The sequence below is a fragment of the Thermobia domestica genome, chromosome 16 (assembly GCF_964235325.1).
Source record: "Thermobia domestica chromosome 16, izTheDome1.hap1.1, whole genome shotgun sequence".
Classification (NCBI taxonomy): Eukaryota; Metazoa; Arthropoda; class Insecta; order Zygentoma; family Lepismatidae; genus Thermobia; species Thermobia domestica.
The window spans coordinates 71,973,948-71,995,192 of NC_137469.1; the positions used below are offsets into that span (position 1 = coordinate 71,973,948).

At 35.3% G+C, this 21,245-nt stretch overlaps 1 protein-coding gene across 1 annotated transcript in view; it reads right to left on the reverse strand.

Moving 5' to 3' along the window:
* The window catches only part of LOC145673151 (glycerol kinase 5-like), a 103,994-nt gene extending 84,987 nt beyond the window's left edge, over nucleotides 1-19,007 (reverse strand). The window contains exon 1 of the mRNA XM_081742578.1: nucleotides 18,729-19,007. Coding sequence (XP_081598704.1) covers nucleotides 18,729-18,845 — 117 coding nt within the window. The 5' untranslated portion in view covers nucleotides 18,846-19,007. The remainder of the gene's footprint in view (nucleotides 1-18,728) is intronic.
* Between the last annotated feature and the right edge of the window lie 2,238 nt (nucleotides 19,008-21,245).

The following is a 21,245-nucleotide window of genomic DNA, read 5'->3' on the forward strand; positions in this document are numbered from 1 at the left end:
CCGTTGATTATACAAAAGTTCATAGGCGTAAATAGCACCCCCGCAACCCTCGCGGCGGGGGGCGCACGAGCTCCAGGGGCGCAAAATATATAGAAACTAGGGCGCATAACTAAAGCTTGCGGGGCACTGAAGCTTCAAGTTACGCTACTGGAAAAGGGTATGTTTTTTTTTTTTTTTTTTAATTGTGTTGTGACTTGCTTCTTACTCGAAGTCTTCAAAAAGAACAAATGCTCTAGAATATGTAGTCAACAAAAGTATCCCAATAGTCTCAAACACAAGGTATGGAACTATAGGAGTAGGGTAAATGATGTGCTCTGTCCATCATGGATTTAAAGACTCCTAACAGTTCATCTTTAAAGATGAACTGTTAGGAGTCTTTAAATCCATGATGGATAAAACCGACGAATAGGGTTCTCAAACCAGAGTTTGTGTAGCAAAATTCTATCAAACCTTTCAAAATTTTGACTTCAATTTTTTACTTGAACTGTTTTCTGTTAAAACATCAAGATAAGAAATCTTGTTCAATATCTTACAAAAGAAAGTTCATGATGTAGGTTACTGTAGAAAGAAAATAAATGACTTTGAAGAATACCTAAGATCATTGAGAGATAGTTTCAATTATATTTAGTAAAAAATGAAAGAACATGAAGAGCCACATTGTTCTAAAAGGTCAAGAGTAAATGAAGTGGAATTTGACCACTTTGCGAATGCCTATAGTTTGAAATGGTTGATACTCTGAAAGAAAAAGTGAGTACTAGATTTTCTATTGAGAAACAAGAGTTACTTGTAGTATCAGCAACCGGTAACAATCGTCAAATCGTCACGCCACGTCACTGATATAACTATTATTTCCATCCCATCCCACCGGGTTGAACTCCCGATGTGAGCTCATGTGGTTCGGATTCCACGTTAAGTTGTAGGTCCACATCTCATATAGCCTCGCTGCTGAAAGGAACGCTAAACTCACATCAAATCAAATCAAACATCCCGAGGTCTTTATAGAATGTTTTTTCACTGTTACCACTAGAGGAAAACGCTGCACCATTAAGACACTCTTGTTCGCAATACTACGAGCATATGGAAAATCTTTTCATGAAATCTTTCAGTTTTACGTCTCACGGTTATGCCAGCTAGACTAAACAAAACGGTGATAATGACAAATGAAGGAAATCATAGAATGAAGAAAGTGGGAGGAAACGGCAGAACCCCGAGAAAGCCCATGCACACTGTGTTTGTCCACCAGAAAATGCATTTGGCGCGAGTTGTGGTCGAACCAAAAACCCCAAGCACCAGAGGTGAACGCTCTACTACTGAGCCACCTCTGCCTCCTATCAGCATATAGAAAACGAAGTTGAACGATAACTGAAAATGGAGAAAAGTTTTATTCCTTATCGAATATAATGTTAGAAGAAAGTAGAACACAACGACTTATGTTAATTATAACTTAAGTAAACTTGTTGTGCCACTTTCTTTTGCTTCTCTTAAATTTCTTCTCTCTTTTTTTTTTTTTTTTTTAAACATATTGGTTTGTTTCTCAATTGTAGATTTCCTTTACAACGAACAAACTTCACCTACTCTCACTTCACACACAAGCTTTTAAAAGCACAAGGCTTTAGGCTTCTTTTCCTCACTCAACTTCAGACATAAAAGGTATGGCGTAAAAAAACACGGCTCGAATCCTTACAATTTGTCTTTGTAGGATAACAAAGTTATACTACAACTTTTAGCATTCGTACATCAAGCGCGGATCAAGAAATTTTTGTTAGGAGATGTCAAGGTCTTTTGTGGGGGTCCAATACTACCTAGGTACACGATACTGCGTCTATGTAGCATTGGATCGATTATGATGTACACTCGAGCAGATAAGTAATTGTTAAATAATGCCAACTATATTAGAGAAAAAATAGAAAAAAATGTTTAGATCTATTAAGAAAATGAATAGTACAAACCAAGTGCAAGATTAAGTCTGTATTCAACATCAATCATTCTCCTGCTAAACGAGTATAATTTTATTGAGAAATAGTACAATATATGTCGAAATAGGAAGTTTTGCTTGGGGGGGGGGGGGGTACGAACCCAGTGCACCCGCCACATGGGTGCGTCCCTGCTGTATATCTTTTCTTTAATCTTGATTTAAGCTCTTGGGCTTAGCTGGCTTTTCTGCTTTATTATTTTATCAGTTTTCGAGTATGAAACTAGATCCATCCTCTCCATACGCCACTAAATGCCACAAAGTTTGGTGAAAAAATGCTTTGTTTATTGGATTAGGATTTAGATTTCTGCGCTCTCGGCATCTTATGGCCATTTAGCCCGTCACGTTTGAAGGATGACCGTGGAAAGGGAAGAAAGAAAGGATTATAGAAGGAAGGAAGCGGCTTGGGACCTATAAGTTAGGTACCACCCCGGCATTTGCCTGGTGTGAATGAGGAAAACCCAGGAAAACCTCATTCAAGGTGGCTGGCCTGAAAAAGCTGTTACACTTTTTCGACCGAGTGCCCAGTAGTTGTGGGCAAACTACTCGCCCAAATGAATATTCATGAGTGTGTACTTTTCTGACATGGTAGCACTTGGTAATGCACGTTTTAAAAAATGGATACACCCTTTTTCCCCGCATACTAATGACACATAATGTATGCAGGTGCGGCCGGAGGTAACATGACATATAATAAATGTTTCCGGTCAAAAGAAATGTTAATTGGACAAGCAGAATACAGAAAAAACCTTTTCGGAAATAAAATATGCAGATCACACACGTAGAACAAGGTAATTCATTAATATTCAGCACATGTAACGCGACAGCTGCTGGATCGGAATGAGTGAAAGAAAGCACTGGAAAACTTCCAGATCTTTTTAATTTATTATTGTTGGAATAGGGGAAAGAACACACTCGAACCTTCTGGAAAGATTTAAGGGTATAAAAAATACTGATGCATTTGCATGATGTGTACATTTAGAAAGAATACAGCAGGAACATCAAGTGTTAAGTTTGCGAAGAAGATATTTTACTACTAGGAGAGATTGGAAGATTGGTAAGTAATAACGTTGTAGTTTTCTTGTATTATACTTGTTCATTTTTATATGGGAAAGGGACATATTGTAATTGTTTGGAGTATAAGGGGGACGGAACTGTTTGGTTTTATCGGGAATTGATTGCGGATTTTCCGGCATTGAAAAATGATATGACTCGGTGTACTTTTATGGAATTATAACTTGACTAAGATATAGTATAATGTAATATGAAGGGAATCAACATTAATGATTGCACCGGGAATCGAACCAGGGCTATTCCACGTGAAAAGCCGTACGACAAACATTTTGCTTAGCAGATGTTGTTACTTATATGTAGCTATGAATTGTGTAAGACATAACAGGTATATAAAAATATATTGTACAGGAAGTTAGCAGAATGCGCCCCGGGAATTGAATGAGTATTCTCCCAGGTGGAGAACCGTACGCTAAATTTTATGCTTGAAGTGTGAACTTATTACTTATATGTAGCTATGAATTGTGTATGACATAACAGGTATATATAAATTATATTGTACAGAAAGTTAGCAGAATGCGCCCCGGGAATCGAATTACTATTCTCCCACGTGGAGAACCGTACGACAAACATTTTGATTGCAGTGCGAACTTGTTACTTATATATAGTTATGAATTGTGTAAGACATAACAGGTATATATAAATTATATTGTACAGGAAGTTAGCAGAATGCGCCCCCGGGAATCGAATGAGTATTCTCCCAGGTGGAGAACCGTACGCTAAATTTTATGCTTGCAATGTGAACTTGTTACTTATATATAGCTATGATTTGTGTATAACATAACAGGTATATATAAATTACATTGTACAGAAAGTTAGCAGAATGCGCCCTCGGGAATCGAACCAGAACTCTTCCACGTGAAAGCCGTAAGACAAACATTTTGCTTAGCAGATGTTGCTACTTATATGTAGCTATGAATTGTGTAAGATATAACAGGTATATATAAATTATATTGTACAGAAAGTTAGCAGAATGCGCCCCCGGGAATCGAACCAGGGCTATCCTACGTGGAGAACCGCACGCTTGCTTGCACTGTAGACTTTTCTCAGTTATAAATGGTATATTTTACAAACTTATATTGGATAGGTAGTTAACAGAATCTGCACCGCGAATGGAACCATGGCTCTCTTACATGCAAAGCCAATATATTTGTAATTTGAAAAGTCGTAATACGGTAACTAATTGCATTTTTTCTTTTCTGTTTTAGGTGCTGAAGCAAATAAGTGATAGAATCGAGAAAAGCAGAGAGCACGAAAGACGTGGATTGTAATTGGATCATCACTTAAACAGAGATAAACTAATATTTGGTAAGTATTATTATTATTATTATTATTATTATTATTATTATTATTATTATTGTAAACTTTTGTGTTTTGTTTCATAAACGCTAGTGTAACAATGAGGTTATATGGCGACAGAACGTTTTAACGTTACCGCAGATTGAACTTAAGGGTTTTTCATGTTGAAAGCTAATGCAATAAAAAGAGACCCGAGATTGTTTGAACATATTACCCAGGGCGAAATGTAGTAGTGAAGTTGAAAGGGAACTTATATTTTGTAATTGGAAGTCGTAATACAGCAAGTAACTAATTCTTAATTTCTTTTATTGTTTTAGGTGGTGAAGGAAATAAAAAATCTTAATAGAAATACTGGAGAATAAACCTTATTTTCCTGAATTGTTTGCTGTTGAAATATAGCGGTGTTTTTAGTGAAAAGGAGTTATAGATTGGTTTTAAAACATGGATTCAATGAAACCGTTGGATCTTAGTACAAGAGGTGAAAGTGATTTTACAGAATTGTCATCTTTGCAGGGAACAGAGGTTTTATTCCAACCGGTGGTGATTTCGCACTTTCCACCACTGGAAACAGAAGTTACCCCGGCCAACTTGGATGTATTACCGGAAACAGAAGTTTTACCCAACCGGTGGTGAGCCCGCAACCTCCACCACTGGAAACAGAAGTTACTCCGTCTAAAGTGGATGTATTACCGGGAACAGAAGTTTCATCCCAACCGGTGGTGAGCCCACAACCTCCGCCATTGGAAACAGAAGTTTTCCCGTTACTTGATGTTGAAAACGAAATAGAAGAATATCCCCCTACACCTTCACCAACAGTGAGTAATTCCCCGGTGGAGAATTGGGAGTTGGAAGAATTTTTGAAGTTACTATGTGAGTGTACTGTGGAACGTACATCATTGGATTGTATAAATGAGTGTATAATATATTGGAAACCAGACGATATTTGTATTTGTATTGCATGCGGTTTTTTGGAAGGTGGACAGTTAAAGCATGATTGTTTGATGTTGGATACGGAATGTCTTGAACGGAAAGCTATAGAAACCATAACAAAAGTTGAGGTTCGTGAAGAATTATTATCAATTTACAGAAAAAAGCATGGACATTTGTTTTTGATTACATGGAATTTTATTGAACGTTTCCGAGATCTTGTGTGTGACTTTGAATACAGGCCCACTCTATTAAAAATTTTACTAGAAAAAGATTTTGGGAAAGATTTATTTTGTATTGCCTTGAAACATATTATTAAACAGAGAATTTGAATAAAATATTATTTGATTGTAATATAAGACACAGAATGCATAGAACACTTTATTAAATGTAAGGAAAAAAATGTGTTTTACACATGCGCAGAAGCTTTTATTGTAGGTATATAAATAGATGTATCACACTTGAAAAAGTATTTATTTGATTTGTTTTTGCTGAAGAGCAGAAAAATGAGTAACATGGAGACTGTTTATGTTTCACCTAGAGAAAAAGAAATTCAGCGTGAAAACGAAAAACCTATACTGTTAATTCACCCGTCTGACCCCGATTTGCCAGATGAATTACGTGATAAAGTGAGAATCATATATCCAACACAGGAAATAGAAGAAGTGTATTATTTTAGACGTTATAATAGATATAATGATGAAATACTCCCGGAAAGTGATGATGATGACAGTGTTTTAAATATTAACTGTTTTGAACTGAAAGCTAATGACTGCGAGTGTACTAGTGAAACTATTAGTCATACATGTGTTATACAATTATTTAATGAGTACACACCAAATTCAGCATTATTATGTGAAGCATGTGTTGAACATAATGAAAATGAAAAAGATCACAACTGTTTGATGCAGTATGATTACGAATTATTACAAAAGGTGTGGACGATCTTAATTAAACGTGAAATGAGAGAGAAAATCTATAAACTTTATTTAAAGAAGCATTTTAAAGGTTATAATATTAAGAACACTTATACTTTGGAGAAAAAATTTAATCTGGTATATGAATACATTACAGAGTGTGATTGTTATATCAAAGAAATAGTAGAAATGTTTTTAGAGAAAGATAAACAATTATTTAATTCTGTAAATGAACACTGAGACACTGTAGCATATGCATTTGATTGTGTATGAATAGAAGAACATATTTAACCTCATATATATATATATATTAGGGCTAAATACTTTGATGTAAGTTGAGAAATTACAAATTGTTACATAGAATTGAACTGTTATCTATATTATTTTATAAATGGATCAATTTGTAGTATTGTAATATTAAGAATTTAATAGATTACAAACATTGCACTAACACATGTAAATAATAGTTAGAGCTAAAATACTGAATTACTGGCAACTGAATTGTCAGTGAGAGTAATGTATTTTAAAGAAATAAACTGATATTAGAAAAAAAAAATAATCTTAGTTGTTTGTATGCTATATGAAGAAACTAGTGTAAGAAGAATATGGTAGGAAACTGAAACTATTTAATACTTTATTTTAGATTTTTAGAGACATTACCAACGTAAGTAAATGATGAACTATTGTCGATTGAACGGGAATCACTGAGGTTGATACCTTGTGTTTAGTTTATGATATGAAGACTTTAACATTCTTGTTTACACAGTTACTTTTAAATGAATACTACATATAATCTTGTATGCAGAATGGATTGAATTAAGGGCGTACTTACGCGAGGGATTCATTGGATGCGGACCACATTTAAAACTTTATAACCCAACAAACATTTCAACACTTTCTTAAGAGAATTATGGTTGCAGTAGGAGAGAAATGTGTGATATACTGTAGAGAAAACTCGATGTTACAGTACGCTTGTACTCTTTATGTCTTATAAAAAGAAGATAGTGTACTCTTTTGCTGAGAATATAGATGACAATATTGTAAAATTACGTGTCGTTTTATTGCAACTAGAATAATGTTACTTCAATAATGCTTAAACGCAGTCACTGTTAGTGCAGAATCCACCCTCCAACAATTTTCAGGATGTGCAGACCCTTACTTGGTATATGATTTTAAAAAGAATAAACATTGTACGGTAACCTCTTGAAACTTGTAGACCCACAGTGAAGTATAGTCGGATATGGGGGAGGGCACGGTGACTCAGTGGTAGAAGAGATTTTGATGTTTGTGATTTAAAAACCGAGCAAGTGAACTTTGTGGTGGACATCTCTTTTCTCCTGGTACTTCCATTTCCTACATTTATTTATTGGCTTAAATAGCTTATCCGTTCTTTCTCTTTTGTAATAGAATCATTGCAAGGCTATGATTATACCTTATAATTATTATTAAATAATCCTTATTGAAGGTTTAATTTACTTCATGATTTCTTTGGAACAATAAAAATTTTTTGCTTGAGATGGATTGTTTTCTCAGGGAGGAAATGTTAGAATCATGAGAACTTGCTTACATGCTGTGTGCCAAACATAATAAGCCCTTGGCGGGCTAAGATCGAACCATGGACCCATCACGCGCCAGAGGTGAACGATTTGAAGACGATGAAGAATATTTTATAATCCCACAGTAGTATTAATAATTGTTTGAGATTCTTAGTATACTATGTGATACACAGGTTACACGAATTTTATTTTGTTCTTTTTGAACTAATGTTTAAGAGGACCAGAAGGATAGATTTCCTTCACCACCTATGGTTCAAGGATTACAGTTTTAAATTTTACAGCTTTATACACATGCATTCAAAATTATATGGCCATTAGATGGTTGTATAAGATTCTTGTTGGACTTGATTTGATTTGAGTTTAACGTTTCTTTTCATCAGCGAAGCTATATGAGACGTGGACCTACTGATTAACGTGGAATCCGAACCACATGAGCTCCCGCCGGGAATCGAACCTGGGTAGACTTTTGTTGGAATAAATGTTTTCGCTGGAACCTTTTTTAAAATTTAATGTAAAACTTTAAACATAATGAAGAAAATAAGAACATACTGAGGTGAAATAAACTTGAAAACTCCCACCGTGCAAAAGAATTAAGGAAAACAGCCTCTGTTTTCAAGCTGAGACTATCCATGGTTGAGATTGACCACCAAATATAACGATTATTTTTCTCAGATGATGAGTTTGTATGCTTATGCCAGTAGCTAAAACTGGAAAAAGTGAACCAGGTAGTGTTTGCAAAATGTATCTCCTCACGTCCAAGTCTATCAATTCGCTGACGACACAGCATTTCTAACAACGGCTCGTACTATCCAACGTATCAACAGACTAATGCAGCCAGCCATCAACACATTTGTCCACTGGTGTGACTTAATCTCAGAACATGTGCAATTGTGATGGACAAAAAATTCCATGGGTAGTGGGGTTGGTGGACAACAACAACTTCACGAAACATCTGTTGGTATTAAAATTAACGATGCATGAACTTTCAAAAGACGAAATGTTTCTTTATCTGGACTGTTAATACTTTTTTGAAATTTCATCGGAACAAGCATTCAACTTAAACTATAATAAACGAACGAACTATCTAGTTGCATTATAGGAGGGCAATACAGGTGTGGATGAAAAGTTTATGTATTGATTTTTGAATACGAGTTGTGTGCGAGTAATTCAATTTTATTTAACTTTTAATATTAGAGATTATTTTACACGACCATTTAATATTTTATTATTTCTTATACATATTCGCTTTCATCATTGTCCATTGTAATGTTAGTAGAAAAAATGTTTTATTTAACAACATGAGCACGAAAACCTACAAGAAAAATATTAGACAACATTCATAATTATCACTGTACGGAATACTTCTTTAAATGGAAACAGTTTGATCCATTGGTAGAGTGCACCCATCTGGCACGAAGATCCCTAGTTCAATCCCAAGACCGTGACAATTTGTGATGGACAACACTCTGTGGATATTCTCGGGGTTCTCCATTTCCTACCACTTTCTTCATATTCAACATTTTTACAATCATTAACCATTCAACGTTGCCTACTTGTAAAATGTCTCGAGTAGATGAGTATATAAGACTCATACCAGAACAAAATGTTTTCTCTTTGCTCTCAAGCCAGAAAAAAAGCAGAAACTCATATCTACTTGCCAGAATAACTGTTTTCGCTTTGCTCTCAAGCCAGAAAAGAAGAAACTCGTATCCACGAAGTGAAATTTCTCGAGTTGCTACTCGCCAAATTTCACAAGTTTCGTGGATACGAGTTTCTTCTTTTCTGGCTTGAGAGCAAAGCGAAAACAGTTATTCTGGCAAGTAGATATGAGTTTCTGCTTTTTTTCTGGCTTGAGAGCAAAGAGAAAACATTTTGTTCTGGTATGAGTCTTATATACTCATCTACTCGAGACATTTTACAAGTAGGCAACGTTGAATGGTTAATGATTGTAAAAATGTTGAATATGAAGAAAGTGGTAGGAAATGGAGAACCCCGAGAATATCCACAGAGTGTTGTCCATCACAAATTGTCACGGTCTTGGGATTGAACTAGGGATCTTCGTGCCAGATGGGTGCACTCTACCAATGGATCAAACTGTTTCCATTTAAAGAAGTATTCCGTACAGTGATAATTATGAATGTTGTCTAATATTTTTCTTGTAGGTTTTCGTGCTCATGTTGTTAAATAAAACATTTTTTCTACTAACATTACAATGGACAAATGATGAAAGCGAATATGTATAAGAAATAATAAAATATTAAATGGTCGTATAAAATAATCTCTAATATTAAAAGTTAAATAAAATTGAATTACTCGCACACAACTCGTATTCAAAAATCAATACATAAACTTTTCATCCACACCTGTATTGCCCTCCTATAATGCAACTAGATAGTTCGTTCGTTTATTATAGTTTAAGTTGAATGCTTGTTCCGATGAAATTTCAAAAAAGTATTAACAGTCCAGATAAAGAAACATTTCGTCTTTTGAAAGTTCATGCATCGTTAATTTTAATACCAACAGATGTTTCGTGAAGTTGTTGTTGTCCACCAGCCCCACTACCCATGGAATTTTTTGTCCATCACAATTGCACATGTTCTGAGATTAAGTCACACCAGTGGACAAATGTGTTGATGGCTGGCTGCATTAGTCTGTTGATACGTTGGATAGTACGAGCCGTTGTTAGAAATGCTGTGTCGTCAGCGAATTGATAGACTTGGACGTGAGGAGATACATTTTGCAAACACTACCTGGTTCACTTTTTCCAGTTTTAGCTACTGGCATAAGCATACAAACTCATCATCTGAGAAAAATAATCGTTATATTTGGTGGTCAATCTCAACCATGGATAGTCTCAGCTTGAAAACAGAGGCTGTTTTCCTTAATTCTTTTGCACGGTGGGAGTTTTCAAGTTTATTTCACCTCAGTATGTTCTTATTTTCTTCATTATGTTTAAAGTTTTACATTAAATTTTAAAAAAGGTTCCAGCGAAAACATTTATTCCAACAAAAGTCTACCCAGGTTCGATTCCCGGCGGGAGCTCATGTGGTTCGGATTCCACGTTAATCAGTAGGTCCACGTCTCATATAGCTTCGCTGATGAAAAGAAACGTTAAACTCAAATCAAATCAAGTCCAACAAGAATCTTATACAACCATCTAATGGCCATATAATTTTGAATGCATGTGTATAAAGCTGTAAAATTTAAAACTGTAATCCTTGAACCATAGGTGGTGAAGGAAATCTATCCTTCTGGTCCTCTTAAACATTAGTTCAAAAAGAACAAAATAAAATTCGTGTAACCTGTGTATCACATAGTATACTAAGAATCTCAAACAATTATTAATACTACTGTGGGATTATAAAATATTCTTCATCGTCTTCAAATCGTTCACCTCTGGCGCGTGATGGGTCCATGGTTCGATCTTAGCCCGCCAAGGGCTTATTATGTTTGGCACACAGCATGTAAGCAAGTTCTCATGATTCTAACATTTCCTCCCTGAGAAAACAATCCATCTCAAGCAAAAAATTTTTATTGTTCCAAAGAAATCATGAAGTAAATTAAACCTTCAATAAGGATTATTTAATAATAATTATAAGGTATAATCATAGCCTTGCAATGATTCTATTACAAAAGAGAAAGAACGGATAAGCTATTTAAGCCAATAAATAAATGTAGGAAATGGAAGTACCAGGAGAAAAGAGATGTCCACCACAAAGTTCACTTGCTCGGTTTTTAAATCACAAACATCAAAATCTCTTCTACCACTGAGTCACCGTGCCCTCCCCCATATCCGACTATACTTCACTGTGGGTCTACAAGTTTCAAGAGGTTACCGTACAATGTTTATTCTTTTTAAAATCATATACCAAGTAAGGGTCTGCACATCCTGAAAATTGTTGGAGGGTGGATTCTGCACTAACAGTGACTGCGTTTAAGCATTATTGAAGTAACATTATTCTAGTTGCAATAAAACGACACGTAATTTTACAATATTGTCATCTATATTCTCAGCAAAAGAGTACACTATCTTCTTTTTATAAGACATAAAGAGTACAAGCGTACTGTAACATCGAGTTTTCTCTACAGTATATCACACATTTCTCTCCTACTGCAACCATAATTCTCTTAAGAAAGTGTTGAAATGTTTGTTGGGTTATAAAGTTTTAAATGTGGTCCGCATCCAATGAATCCCTCGCGTAAGTATGCCCTTAATTCAATCCATTCTGCATACAAGATTATATGTAGTATTCATTTAAAAGTAACTGTGTAAACAAGAATGTTAAAGTCTTCATATCATAAACTAAACACAAGGTATCAACCTCAGTGATTCCCGTTCAATCGACAATAGTTCATCATTTACTTACGTTGGTAATGTCTCTAAAAATCTAAAATAAAGTATTAAATAGTTTCAGTTTCCTACCATATTCTTCTTACACTAGTTTCTTCATATAGCATACAAACAACTAAGATTATTTTTTTTTCTAATATCAGTTTATTTCTTTAAAATACATTACTCTCACTGACAATTCAGTTGCCAGTAATTCAGTATTTTAGCTCTAACTATTATTTACATGTGTTAGTGCAATGTTTGTAATCTATTAAATTCTTAATATTACAATACTACAAATTGATCCATTTATAAAATAATATAGATAACAGTTCAATTCTATGTAACAATTTGTAATTTCTCAACTTACATCAAAGTATTTAGCCCTAATATATATATATATATATATGAGGTTAAATATGTTCTTCTATTCATACACAATCAAATGCATATGCTACAGTGTCTCAGTGTTCATTTACAGAATTAAATAATTGTTTATCTTTCTCTAAAAACATTTCTACTATTTCTTTGATATAACAATCACACTCTGTAATGTATTCATATACCAGATTAAATTTTTTCTCCAAAGTATAAGTGTTCTTAATATTATAACCTTTAAAATGCTTCTTTAAATAAAGTTTATAGATTTTCTCTCTCATTTCACGTTTAATTAAGATCGTCCACACCTTTTGTAATAATTCGTAATCATACTGCATCAAACAGTTGTGATCTTTTTCATTTTCATTATGTTCAACACATGCTTCACATAATAATGCTGAATTTGGTGTGTACTCATTAAATAATTGTATAACACATGTATGACTAATAGTTTCACTAGTACACTCGCAGTCATTAGCTTTCAGTTCAAAACAGTTAATATTTAAAACACTGTCATCATCATCACTTTCCGGGAGTATTTCATCATTATATCTATTATAACGTCTAAAATAATACACTTCTTCTATTTCCTGTGTTGGATATATGATTCTCACTTTATCACGTAATTCATCTGGCAAATCGGGGTCAGACGGGTGAATTAACAGTATAGGTTTTTCGTTTTCACGCTGAATTTCTTTTTCTCTAGGTGAAACATAAACAGTCTCCATGTTACTCATTTTTCTGCTCTTCAGCAAAAACAAATCAAATAAATACTTTTTCAAGTGTGATACATCTATTTATATACCTACAATAAAAGCTTCTGCGCATGTGTAAAACACATTTTTTTCCTTACATTTAATAAAGTGTTCTATGCATTCTGTGTCTTATATTACAATCAAATAATATTTTATTCAAATTCTCTGTTTAATAATATGTTTCAAGGCAATACAAAATAAATCTTTCCCAAAATCTTTTTCTAGTAAAATTTTTAATAGAGTGGGCCTGTATTCAAAGTCACACACAAGATCTCGGAAACGTTCAATAAAATTCCATGTAATCAAAAACAAATGTCCATGCTTTTTTCTGTAAATTGATAATAATTCTTCACGAACCTCAACTTTTGTTATGGTTTCTATAGCTTTCCGTTCAAGACATTCCGTATCCAACATCAAACAATCATGCTTTAACTGTCCACCTTCCAAAAAACCGCATGCAATACAAATACAAATATCGTCTGGTTTCCAATATATTATACACTCATTTATACAATCCAATGATGTACGTTCCACAGTACACTCACATAGTAACTTCAAAAATTCTTCCAACTCCCAATTCTCCACCGGGGAATTACTCACTGTTGGTGAAGGTGTAGGGGGATATTCTTCTATTTCGTTTTCAACATCAAGTAACGGGAAAACTTCTGTTTCCAATGGCGGAGGTTGTGGGCTCACCACCGGTTGGGATGAAACTTCTGTTCCCGGTAATACATCCACTTTAGACGGAGTAACTTCTGTTTCCAGTGGTGGAGGTTGCGGGCTCACCACCGGTTGGGTAAAACTTCTGTTTCCGGTAATACATCCAAGTTGGCCGGGGTAACTTCTGTTTCCAGTGGTGGAAAGTGCGAAATCACCACCGGTTGGAATAAAACCTCTGTTCCCTGCAAAGATGACAATTCTGTAAAATCACTTTCACCTCTTGTACTAAGATCCAACGGTTTCATTGAATCCATGTTTTAAAACCAATCTATAACTCCTTTTCACTAAAAACACCGCTATATTTCAACAGCAAACAATTCAGGAAAATAAGGTTTATTCTCCAGTATTTCTATTAAGATTTTTTATTTCCTTCACCACCTAAAACAATAAAAGAAATTAAGAATTAGTTACTTGCTGTATTACGACTTCCAATTACAAAATATAAGTTCCCTTTCAACTTCACTACTACATTTCGCCCTGGGTAATATGTTCAAACAATCTCGGGTCTCTTTTTATTGCATTAGCTTTCAACATGAAAAACCCTTAAGTTCAATCTGCGGTAACGTTAAAACGTTCTGTCGCCATATAACCTCATTGTTACACTAGCGTTTATGAAACAAAACACAAAAGTTTACAATAATAATAATAATAATAATAATAATAATAATAATAATAATAATAATACTTACCAAATATTAGTTTATCTCTGTTTAAGTGATGATCCAATTACAATCCACGTCTTTCGTGCTCTCTGCTTTTCTCGATTCTATCACTTATTTGCTTCAGCACCTAAAACAGAAAAGAAAAAATGCAATTAGTTACCGTATTACGACTTTTCAAATTACAAATATATTGGCTTTGCATGTAAGAGAGCCATGGTTCCATTCGCGGTGCAGATTCTGTTAACTACCTATCCAATATAAGTTTGTAAAATATACCATTTATAACTGAGAAAAGTCTACAGTGCAAGCAAGCGTGCGGTTCTCCACGTAGGATAGCCCTGGTTCGATTCCCGGGGGCGCATTCTGCTAACTTTCTGTACAATATAATTTATATATACCTGTTATATCTTACACAATTCATAGCTACATATAAGTAGCAACATCTGCTAAGCAAAATGTTTGTCTTACGGCTTTCACGTGGAAGAGTTCTGGTTCGATTCCCGAGGGCGCATTCTGCTAACTTTCTGTACAATGTAATTTATATATACCTGTTATGTTATACACAAATCATAGCTATATATAAGTAACAAGTTCACATTGCAAGCATAAAATTTAGCGTACGGTTCTCCACCTGGGAGAATACTCATTCGATTCCCGGGGGCGCATTCTGCTAACTTCCTGTACAATATAATTTATATATACCTGTTATGTCTTACACAATTCATAACTATATATAAGTAACAAGTTCGCACTGCAATCAAAATGTTTGTCGTACGGTTCTCCACGTGGGAGAATAGTAATTCGATTCCCGGGGCGCATTCTGCTAACTTTCTGTACAATATAATTTATATATACCTGTTATGTCATACACAATTCATAGCTACATATAAGTAATAAGTTCACACTTCAAGCATAAAATTTAGCGTACGGTTCTCCACCTGGGAGAATACTCATTCAATTCCCGGGGCGCATTCTGCTAACTTCCTGTACAATATATTTTTATATACCTGTTATGTCTTACACAATTCATAGCTACATATAAGTAACAACATCTGCTAAGCAAAATGTTTGTCGTACGGCTTTTCACGTGGAATAGCCCTGGTTCGATTCCCGGTGCAATCATTAATGTTGATTCCCTTCATATTACATTATACTATATCTTAGTCAAGTTATAATTCCATAAAAGTACACCGAGTCATATCATTTTTCAATGCCGGAAAATCCGCAATCAATTCCCGATAAAACCAAACAGTTCCGTCCCCCTTATACTCCAAACAATTACAATATGTCCCTTTCCCATATAAAAATGAACAAGTATAATACAAGAAAACTACAACGTTATTACTTACCAATCTTCCAATCTCTCCTAGTAGTAAAATATCTTCTTCGCAAACTTAACACTTGATGTTCCTGCTGTATTCTTTCTAAATGTACACATCATGCAAATGCATCAGTATTTTTTATACCCTTAAATCTTTCCAGAAGGTTCGAGTGTGTTCTTTCCCCTATTCCAACAATAATAAATTAAAAAGATCTGGAAGTTTTCCAGTGCTTTCTTTCACTCATTCCGATCCAGCAGCTGTCGCGTTACATGTGCTGAATATTAATGAATTACCTTGTTCTACGTGTGTGATCTGCATATTTTATTTCCGAAAAGGTCTTTTCTGTATTCTGCTTGTCCCATTAACATTTCTTTTAACCGGAAACATTTATTATATGTCATGTTACCTCCGGATGCACCTGCATACATTATGTGTCATTAGTATGCGTAAAAGGGTGTATCCATTTTTTTTTAAACGTGCATTAGGAAGTGCTAAAATGTCAAAAAAGTACACACTCATGAATATTCATTTGGGCGAGTAGTTTGCCCACAACTACTGTGCCCCCACCGGGAATCGAACCCGGGACCTCTCCTTTGTTTATTGGATGATATGTGGTCAGCATAAATGTGATTTCTAGGTTTCTTGACTAGAAAAATGAAATCTTTCAATTATCACAATTATGCCCATTAGGCTAAGGGAGATGGATGATTTAGGCAAGTGAATGATGGGAAATTTGACGGAATGACGATTTGTGAGGAAACAGGAGTACCACGAGAAAACCTCCAACACGATGTTGTCTACCACAAACTTACTTTATCGGGGATCGAACCAAGGATCCCATGCACCAGAGGTAAGCGCTCTACCACTGAGTCACCGTGTCCTTCATTTTTTCTAGACTGGTGCTAACAATGATAGAGCATCACAAAACAAAAATTCAAACACACACACACATTATATATATATATATATATATATATATATATATATATATATATATACAGTGGCGGATCCAGGATATGATCAAGGGAGGAGCTAAACCATAGTTTGCCGCTTTATCCAGTGTAAAACAGGATTGAAGTCCATTTTATCCAGTGTATACCTGAGAGTCAAGGGGGGGCTGTAGCCCCTACAGCCCCCCTTGGATCCGCCCTTATGTATATATATGTGTCTTCTTTGTACCAACGATCAAGAATGTTAAGGATAAGATTATTAACCACTTCACTGTACGTAGATATCTTAGTGTTATGGTGAGCAATAATCTGACACGCCATATGGATTTTACTTGGACATGATGTAGTGGCGTAGGCAGGAAGAGACTAACCCAGCTCAATCTTCCTCCCCTGCTTTTATACAGTAATATCGATGGATTCCGCTTACATATAGTAGCTATGTGGCATTTGTGATCCTTTGTTGACAATTATTTATTTGGATACAAATAGCCAAATCATATTTTGGGGCTGAGAAGCAAACTATGCAAAGTCACTTTTTGGCCGAAATTGAATTATATTTTTCTTTACTTACATTGGTACGAGGGACACTAGGAACGTTTTGAGATGTGGACAACTGGAACGCAGGAAGTAAACAATTTTTTTCGTCAATAAACAACTGACTCAATTCAACAAAATACATTATTGTCTTGCAAACACTTTTTCACTTCTCCTGTGAAATCAATATTTCATGACTTTGTATCTGGAAGTTGGTAGTCCGATTATGCATTGTACAGTTAACTTCGATCCCCTTTTGCGCTATGATGCTTTTACGGCTACTCCACTGACATAAGCATAGAAACGAAGTAAAATCTTTGAGTTTAACGTCCCACGTGTATGCCCTTTAGGCTAAGGGAGACGATGTTTAAGGCAAATCAATGATGGAAGAATTGGTGGAACCAGAATGTGGGAGGAAATGGGAATACCCCCCAAGAAAAGCCACAGATTCGATGTTGCCCACCAGATATAATAAGCATCAGGGGCGGATCCAGGACCGACTTCTGGGGGGGGGCGGTGGGTTGTCATACTGCTACTTTTAAGGGGTCCAAACTTTGGGATGGGTTTTATTTATATATATAAAAGAAGAAAGTTTCCTCTTCTGGGGGGGGCGATCGCCCCCCCTGGATCCGCCCCTGATAAGCATAGAATGGAAGCACTGGACACAATTAGAATGTTCGTTGGATCGAACTGTTGAGGGTTCTGATTTAGTGAGTTAGCCCCACACGTACCGGTAATTTTCCAACGATTTCTTGATTTAAAGAGTTTCTCGAAGTGTGTGTGCAAATTCGTGTGTATATCGAAGATAACACCTTAGAGCGCGCGGAATGTAACCCCTGGATTAAGTCTACGGAGATCATTGAATCGTTCTTTTAAAATTTTGTTTAGATATTGTGTGTCCTATTTTACGTCGGCTCCAGACACCACTAACTTCATTTTTACAAAAATTCAATTAAATAAAACTTAAAATTAATAGTTACCATAAATTAAGGAACTTAACACCATGCTAATATATTTAGTTGTAGGCTATAATTTGCAGTGTGTGATGCATGCATGCGATTTGTTTGCGTCCTTGACACTGAACAGCAGATAGGTTCTTTTTTTTTCTCTCTCTCTCTCTCTCTCTCTTCTCTGTTTCTCAATCAAATGTTCTATTTTTTGCCTCAGTAAACACGAGACAGATTAATGCAATAGCTCGTGAAAAGAAATACGAGAGTCCCTTTTAATTATTTCTATTTATTAACAACAAAGAGTTGTCAGCAAGTACACTCGTTCAATACTCAGGTTCTTTTACCCAAAAAAGAAAAAAAAATGAAAACTGTTATACATGCTCACCTGTTCAGCGGCTGCAAACAGACACGTAGCTTTCGAATCAAAAATGTGACATCGTAAAGTTGTGGTTCCCACATCAAGTGCAGCGATGTAGTAATTGGAATCTTTGTCTTGTGCCATATTTATTCCAGATCCACACACGAAGTGTCAGTGACCACAGAACACAACACAAAATAAAAATCTGCTGTACCGCCACTTCTTGGCGGCATGCAGCAGTCAACTGTTTAGTGTTCAACGCACTTTACTTTTCCTCGCTGTGGTGGTATGATGTCTCGAGAGGAGGAAGTACTAAGGTCACAGTTTTTGTTACGTCACATTCAGTAGTGCAAACCGTATAACAGAAAAAAAGAAGTGGAATATAGTGAAATGTTAACTCGGAATAAAATTTCATGATGGATATTTCTCGGGGTTAGTATATGGTTCCTCTAAACCCTTCGTTGTCCTTTTTTGTGCTTGATTGTATTTTTATGTGGCGAAGTTCAAGAATGTAGACTAGTGACGACGTTAGAGGGAAGCAGCAAGGAGGCGAACGCCCCCTGTGGTTAAGTCTGCTGAGTCGACTTCCTACCTCCCCTGATATGATGTATTGGAATATAGGCACTGGCGGATCTAGAAGATAAAAACTGGGGGAGGGGGAGGCAGCTAGAACCCAGACTATGATAGGTATATCATGAGTTTACTATCAAAAATATATAAATAATAGTTTCAATTATTTTTGTACCTTAAAAAACTGGGGAGCCTAGGGCTCCCCCAGCCCAAGCATGGATTCGCCACTGAATGTAGGTCAAGTGATGTAAAAATATTATTTTCCGTGCACATACACACACACACACACACACAAAATGGCTTCCCTCAAAATATCTTTCCTCCATTTGTCCCCACCCTCTCAGAAATTAAAGTTGGCTTCGTCACTGATGTAGAGATGGCGACCAGAACTCTGTAGTTTGTTCGGTTTTCTTCTTATTTTTTTCCTAAACAGAGCAAAGCCTTCTCCTATAATTGGAGAAAAAGATTGAAAAGAAATAAAGAAGCAAAAGACAGAAATAAATGTAAACATCAAAATCGTAAATGTTGCCGACTAAAACAGGACAAGTAGGCCAGTCCAGGAAAAAAAAAGGTTAAAATGTGTACCTCTATCCATCACGACTCTGGAACTCACTAAACAAATAATAAACACTTCTGACCAGAGTATATACACTTGTTTATTAAAAATTAAATTACAGTGTAACGGTTTCGACAACTTAACGTTGTCTTCATCAGATACTAACTCATTTTCTAACTCGTCTTCATCAGAGTTAGTGTCTGATGAATCAACGTTAAGTTGTCGAAACCATTACACTGTAATTTAGTTTTTAATAAACAAGTGTATATACTCTGGTCAGAAGTGTTTATTATTTCTTTAAAATGTGTAATATGAGTTCAAGTTAAGCAAGATATCGACAAAAGAGAACTCAAAAACCAATAAAGAAACTAGAAAACAAAAGTCAAAATTGGGAAAAGCGCTGCGTAATATCGGCACAAAGAAATACGCATAGTCGTGGAAGAACGTCCTTCACTTGATACGTATTTATATTTTCTCTGTCCCAAGACCGATCTTTAATTACTATTTAAACCATAAAAGCTACTGAATTGATTTAAAAGTTTGATTGTGCATAACTTAGGAATTAGAAACCTGCAGATACCATAATATTTAACAAGCTTATGTTAGCAGGTCAAGTTTTATTCGATTGGATTTTTATCTGTCTCAAAACTTGATGGCCCAAAACTCGGGAACCGAAAACATGTACAATATAATATTTCAAACGATTATATAGCAATGCAATACCTATCACCATGCCAAGTTCTATCACAATCAGATGAATTTGGTTGTATGGTTTCTTACTGTATCAAAATAGGACAAGGTTGGACAATCTACAACTCAGAAACCGAAAGCCTGGACAACAGTTCAGACGTTTATAGAGCAGATCAAGATTTACCACCACGCCAAGTTTAATTCCAATCGGACAAGTATGTTTTCTATTTAAGTGCAGCAATGGCAATATGGAATTGTAATGCAAATAAGTGTTTCATGTTTTTTTTTTAATCTTTCGTCCAATGCAGAATGTAAGGTTTCATACAACAGTGCGCTATTTTCAGCATTATATTATATATAACTTATATAAATATATACAATATCTAGTGATATTATTTCTTAGATGGCAACATGTATAGAAATGTATAAACTAAGAACCAATCACTATGTAGTAATGGAACAAAATGTGACAATACTGAATGCAATGTGTTCCAAAAATTACGTATTCATTATTTACGTATTCATTTAAGTATTCATTAAGTATTCATGATAAAGACAGTCCTGCAGGATAAATGGTGAAAAAATTGTATGTAGATCAATTTTACAAATAAATATACACTTATGGTCCTGGAGATCCTAGTGTATAAAACGAACAATATGCAGTACAGGGTTAAACAGGTTCCGTAGAATGAGCGACCTTTACTCTACCAGAGTCAGGGGTGGACCGG